This window comes from Lycium barbarum, chromosome 10, assembly GCF_019175385.1.
Source record: "Lycium barbarum isolate Lr01 chromosome 10, ASM1917538v2, whole genome shotgun sequence".
In the NCBI taxonomy this organism is placed as follows: Eukaryota; Viridiplantae; Streptophyta; class Magnoliopsida; order Solanales; family Solanaceae; genus Lycium; species Lycium barbarum.
Window position 1 is genome coordinate 122,317,910 of NC_083346.1, and position 6,956 is coordinate 122,324,865.

The following is a 6,956-nucleotide window of genomic DNA, read 5'->3' on the forward strand; positions in this document are numbered from 1 at the left end:
TAAACTCTTTTTTTGATCCGGAGGGAGTAATATTTAGTGTTTACACCAAATTACATAATTTTATCATTGTTAAGTGATTTAATAAGGTGAAAAAAAAAATACAATTAACCGTGATTAAGTAAAAGAAATGTAGGTGCAAACACATGTTATATACTAGTGATCTGATATAACCAATCGGTGCGGATAAATTTCATCCATCCGTTCAATTCTTGCTAAACATAATTTCATCCATCCGTTCAATTCTTGCTAAACATATATAAACTTATGGAAGACTTCATCTGTGAACTCGAACAGATTTTGAGCTGATTGGATTTGTATTTCATGTGACAAAAAACTGAAAAACTTAAAACTGAAATGTCAATATAGTTGGTGTAAGATATGAAAACAAATCCCATTGTGAATTGGTCTTTAAGGCAAACACATCGGGGTTACCTATTGAATCTTTCACTGCTTCATTTAAGCTCAACTCATATCATCATCATACCAGATAAAATGATTAATTCAATGGCAAAATCAGTTCCATGTTCACAAGAGAAATACAAAATGTTTAAAGTCAGTTTTGATCTCCAACCAGCCTCAAACAATTGCAATAGTTTAAGAACACATATAGACTTCTAGTTTCTGAAAAAAGAATTAACAAAAAGAAGGTATTATGTACTTTTGCTTCTTTACATGGACCTCCAAAATTTAAGCCTTAGAAGTTCCTTTATGTTCCCTTTCAACATGTTCCACAAGAGCCACAGGATCTCGAAAACCTTTACTACACCTCGGGCAAACATCGACTGTCAAGTTCATAACACCGTTCTTTTCATGTACTTTCTGTACGTGATCGATGAGAGCTTTAACAGTAGAAAATCTTACATGACATTGTGGACATTGCTCTACTTGACTGCTCGTGTTCGCTCTATGGCTGGGCCCCGTCTGAGGTGTTTGACTAAATTCACTGTTGAACTTTTCCTTTACGGATTCTACTACCTTGAATAAGCTCGTCCATCTTGAGGACGATGTGGACTGATTTTTCGTTTTGTTGGGAGGCTCGTCTTTACTTCCGTTCAGAAAGTTCATGAACTGGAAAGCAGATTCCGGTTTCTTAGGTCCGGGACAGCTGTGATCGGGTCCGAACCGGTGCTTCAAGCAGTGATCGACAGTACAATCCCGACATTTGATCGTGTTGGAGAAAGTCAAGAGCTCTTTGCAGCGAGGCACAGGACATTTTGGTTTTTTCGTAGCTTTTTCGTAGTTCGATGGATCACACTCGGTGTTCACATGAGATTCCCAAGTTATGTTTGGGTCTTCGTTAGGGTCAAGCCGTACGCCTTTCGCACAGAGCGGGCAGATGACCACCGTGACGTTATTCTTGTTAGCTGTTGGACACTGGTGTCTAATATAGCTCCGATGATCTAGACAATACACCTGCAAGGAGTTATTGTATGTTAACACACATTCAGCATCAAAGATTAGTCCCAATAAGCGACGACACAGACATGCTAATTCAGAAAAGAAAATTTACACATTGGGTATAAGGGCTCATTTTCTCACTTTTGGCAAGCTAAAAGTAAGTAAAGTATCAATTGACATGAACACAACTACATACATAAACATAGGATATCTCCACCATAAAATGAAAAAATAGCAAAGCTCATGTTTTCTTTCCTGTCACCTACACTATTGGTAAATCTCCGCCACTAAATTCAAGTATACGAAGCAGTATCTGCCAATACGGATAGAGGAATTGCAGGCTCAAAAGAAAACGAAGATAAAGGTTGACTAAAAACATATGCGCATGTATAGTTGAATCATAATATGCCATCTAAAGCAAACTTCCAGAGAGAGTTGCTAAAACGTAAGCAGTATCTAGAGCTTAAAACCAGTATTAAAAATGAAAGAGCATCTAAATTCTCTCTATGCTTCATCTGTCTAGCCTATATAGAGCCTGTTTGGATGGACTTATGCTTACAAGCTGCAAACAGCTTATAAGCTAAAAAAAATAAGTTGAGGTAGTCTAACTTTTTTTTTTTTTGGCTTATAAGCTGTTTTCAGCTTATAAGCTGCTTTAGATAAGCTAAGTCAAATGGGCTCAATTATTTTTTTGAGCTTATTTTAAGCACAAAATGACTTTAAGCTGGCCAGCCAAACACTCAAAAAAGCTGAAAACAGCTTATAAGCAACTTATAAGTCAATCCAAACGGGCTCATAGTAACCATACGGCCTATTCAAGTTTAAATTTTTTAATCCAGACTTGGAATCAGACCAGATCTGAATAACGAGAGTCCCTATAGAAGAAATCAAAGAATTCCATTCCCTCGACGATTATAGACTTCAATCTACCTACAAAGAAGTTGATGACTCAGCCGAACCAATTTTCACCTAATTGTAGAGAGAATAACTTCTAATATCTCCATTGTGAAAGCCACATTACATGTTTGGGAACATTTAAGCTTAAAAATTCAGAATACAGACAGAACAACAGAGGTAAAATTTTAATCAACCATGTGAAGGACATCAACAACTTGGCACTCCAAGATGCACATTACATGCGAATAATCATGGAAATACTAAGACCAACAATCTGAATCAAAACCTCATCCTTTATTGTTGTATCATACAAACAATTAATCACAAGCTCCTATATACAATAAATGATTTACGCACCCAAGGGTGTGGACTAGTGGTCTATGAAGTGATTGAAAACCATGAGGTCTCAGGTTTAAATTCCAGCAGCGACCAAAAACACTATGTGATTCTTCCCATCTGTCCTAGCCTTGGTGGACAGAGTTACCAGGTACCTATTGCTGATGGAAGGTGGCTGGCATCCCATGGAATTAGTCGAGGTGCGCGCAAGCTGGCCCGGACGCCACAATTATCAAAAAAATATACAATAAATGTTTTAATTTCTTTTCTTTCCAACAACAACAACATACACAGTGAAATCCCACAATGTGGGGTCTGGGGAGGGTAAAGTGTACACAGACCTTACCCCTATCTCGAAAGATAGGGAGGCTGTTTCCGGAAGACCCTCGGCTCAAGAGAAAACATAAGAAAAGGTCAGACAAGCACAGGAATTTCAAAGCAAAATGAAAATGAAACTAAAGAAAGCGAACAAGTCATGATAGAGCAGTCTGAGAAAAGGAAGCATAAGATAATTGAAGTACAAGAAACAACACATAGTAGCAAGCATCAAATGACAATAGACTATATATCAAAACTGCGACTACCTACTAGCCTTCTACCCTAATCTGAGTCCTCCATAACCTCCTGTAATTTCTTTTCTTTCCCTTTTTTGTAAATTTTTTGATATGGTAAAAACCCAACCCCCGAACTTTCCTACTCAGGAGCCCAAAAAAAGGGTCTCCCACTTTACTACTTGAAATTTCAACATTATGGTTGGAGGTGGAGGGTGGTAACTACTAAACGATAACCTCCCTTGTTTTTCTGCTTAATAAATTGCTACATAAATCCTCATCAACATAGCAGATTGCTGCTGCACTTTGACTGATATGGAGCTTAGATAGTATGGAAGGAGGAAAAACATAAAACACTCAAAATGAAACAAAATGTGCCATAGCTTGACTCCTAGGCTTCAACTAAACTTCATCATGTTCTTGATTACTCAATCCTTAACATTTCCTACAACAAAATTCCTCACACAAAGCAAAATCTTCGGAAATCATCAAGATTATATTTTTTTCCTCCCACGCCCTGACCGCCCCACCCCCACCACAACCAAATTCTTTCTCCAAATGGACCAAAAAGATTGAAACTTTAATATAAACCAGATCAAAAACTGAAAAACAATGTTGCTTCATACACTTGAAAATGGTCTCAACCTTATGGTTGAACTTGGAGAGTGGTACTACTACAGTTAACCTCCAGTGTAACTTCTATTCAAATTTCAATATCTGATCACCTCATGAAAAAGCATTAAACAATCTCAACATTAAACAAAATGTGCCATAGCTTGACTCCTAGGTTTCAACCCAACTTCATCATGTTCTTGATTACTCAATCCTTCACATTTACTTGAACCCAAATTCACCCACAAAACAAATCTTCAGAAAATATCAAGATCATAACTTTTTCCTCCCACTCACCCCCCCCCCCCCCCCCACCACACACACACCCAAACAAAGTTCTTTTTCCTGTGGACCAAAAAAGATTAACCCGTTTGGCATAAGAATTATTCACTTTTTTGCGTTTGGCCATAAGAATTCCAAATACAACTTGAAGTTGTATTCCGGAATTCCAAAAACAAGAAAAACTTGTTTTTCAAAATTTTCACTTTTTTCACAACCAAAATAACCACTTTCAACAAAAAAATACAATTTCAAAAACTATGGCCAAACACAACTCCAACTCCAACTCCAACATTCCAAAAAAAGTGGATTTTTTTTTGGTTTATATGGCTAAACGCCTACTAAAACTTTGATATAAACCCAGATCAAGAACTCAACAACAACAAATAATTTTTTTCCTCCCACACTCCACCCCCTCAACAACCAAATAACTCTACCTAGAAAAAAAGGTTCTTTTTTCCTGGGGACCAAAAAGATTTAAACTTTAATGAAACCCCAGATCAAAAACCTCAAAAACAAGAAATATTTCATCTCAAAATTGACAACAACCAAACAACTACACCTAAAAAAGGGCTATTTTTCCCTATGGACCAAAATGATTGAAACTTTAATAAAACCCCAGATCAAGAACCTCAAAAACAAGAGATATTTCATCACAAAATTGACAACAACCAAACAATTACACCCAAAAAAGGGCTATTTTGTCCTATGGACCAACATGTTTGAAACTTTAATAAAACCCCAGATCAAGAACCTCAAAAACAAGAAATATTTCATCACAAAATTGACAACAACCAAATAACTACACCCAAAAAAGGGCTATTTTGTCCTATGGACCAAAATGTTTGAAACTTTAATAAAACCCCAGATCAAGAACCTCAAAAACAAGAAATATTTCATCACAAAATTGACAACAACCAAACAACTACACCCAAAAAAGGGCTATTTTTCCCTATGGACCAAAATGATTGAAACTTTAATAAAACCCTAGATCAAAAACCTCAAAAACAAGAAATATTTCAACACAAAACTGACAAAAGACAGTAACTACACCCAGAAAACAGGCTCTTTTCCCTGTGGACCAAAAAGATTGAAACTTTAATAGAACCCCACATCAAGAATCTCAAAAACAAAGAACATTTCATCACAAAATTGACAAAAAGATAGTAAATCAAACAACTACACCCAAAAAAGGGCTATTTTGTCCTATGGACAAAAAAGATTTAAACTTTAATGAAATCCCAGATCAAAAACCTCAAAAACAAGAAATATTTCATCACAAATTTGACAACAACCAAACAACTACACCTAAAAAAGGGCTATTTTTCCCTATGGACCAAAATGATTGAAAATAAAACCCCAGATCAAGAACCTCAAAAACAAGAGATATTTCATCACAAAATTGACAACAACCAAACAACTACACCCAAAAAAGGGCTATTTTGTCCTATGGACCAACATGTTTGAAACTTTAATAAAACCCCAGATCAAGAACCTCAAAAACAAGAAATATTTCATCACAAAATTGACAGCAATCAAACAACTACACCCAAAAAAGGGCTATTTTGTCCTATGGACAGAAAAGATTTAAACTTTAATGAAATCCCAGATCAAAAACCTCAAAAACAAGAAATATTTCATCACAAAATTGACAACAACCAAACAACTACACCCAAAAAAGGGCTATTTTGTCCTATGGACAGAAAAGATTTAAACTTTAATGAAATCCCAGATCAAAAACCTCAAAAACAAGAAATATTTCAACACAAAACTGACAAAAGAGAGTAACTACACCCAGAAAACAGGCCCTTTTCCCTGTGGACCAAAAAGATTGAAACTTTAATAAAACCCCACATCAAAAAACTCAAAAACAAGAAACATTTCAACACAAAATTGACAAAAAGACATTGAATCAATCATAAAACAAAAATGGCACAAAATGTAAAGAGAAAAAGAAGGGTACCTTGTGACAACAATCACAGGTAAAAGGCAAGAAATCAATCTGCCTGCAATCCTCAACAGAACAATGTTTTCCAAGATTTGGGAATGCTGGTGTTCCCATTGAATTCTAAAACTTTTTTTATGCAAAAAGAATGGGAAAAAAGGTGAAAATATTGAAAATTGATGAATTGATGAGAATTGGGAATTTGGCAAATGGGGTTTCTTTTGAAGAATTTGTGGAAGATTGTAGGAGAGACAACCTGGAATTGGAGAGTTTTGTAAGAAATGTTCAATGTTGTCTGTCCTGAGTTTGCTTGGTCAATGAAGACTTTTCTCCTTTTTTTTTTTTTTTTTTTTAATTTCAAGTGTAAAATAAAAAAGGAAATTTTAAAAAATATACAGCTTTTGCTAATTATTACGACATGCAGCCCAAAAACAATACACCCGGTGCCTGGGAAGGGCTAAGTGTACACAGATTTTACCTCTACACGTAGCCTAATATAAAATATATTTGGAGTAAAAAGCATTATACTTAATATATTAACCTTACATAAAGTGTATCAAGGGTGTTGATTAGGGTGTACATAGACCGAATTAGTTTGGATTTTTTAAACACCAAACCAAACTAATTGTGTTGGGTTTTTAAATTTATACATCAAACCAAACCAATAAAATTCGGGTTTTTCAACCTCGGGTTTTCTCGGGTTTTGCGGGTTTTTTTTCGAAATAGACTTGATACAAAACATATAACTTTTACTTTAAATATTTCTTTAGTCTTAGTAAGATACAACTATACAATTAAGGTATTTCTTAAGAAAATAACACAAAATGTGACAAAAGTGATGACACTATATTAAAATATTCAATAAAAGCTAATAAAATCGGTTAAAATAAATATTGTTAATTATTCAAGCCATAAATAAAATGACCATAATCTAAAAA

At 35.1% G+C, this 6,956-nt stretch overlaps 1 protein-coding gene across 1 annotated transcript; it reads right to left on the reverse strand.

The window, feature by feature from the left end:
- Window positions 1–480: 480 nt before the first annotated feature.
- On the reverse strand, window positions 481–6,343 carry LOC132614172 (zinc finger AN1 and C2H2 domain-containing stress-associated protein 13-like). Its single transcript, XM_060328556.1, has 2 exons — window positions 6,037–6,343; window positions 481–1,413 (listed from the first exon to the last, which is right to left on the reverse strand). Exons 1-2 carry the CDS (start codon window positions 6,133–6,135, stop codon window positions 688–690), a joined length of 825 nt encoding a protein of 274 aa, XP_060184539.1. The 5' UTR covers window positions 6,136–6,343; the 3' UTR covers window positions 481–687.
- Between the last annotated feature and the right edge of the window lie 613 nt (window positions 6,344–6,956).

What these genes read in the sequence shown, in the direction of transcription:
- LOC132614172 (XM_060328556.1), bottom strand. Translation starts at nt 6,135, where the DNA reads ATGGGAACACCAGCATTCCCAAATCTTGGAAAACATTGTTCTGTTGAG. An exon ending in CCTGTGATTGTTGTCACAAG is followed by an intron (nt 1,414 to 6,036) that starts GTACCCTTCTTT and finishes AACTCCTTGCAG; the next exon opens with GTGTATTGTCTAGATCATCG.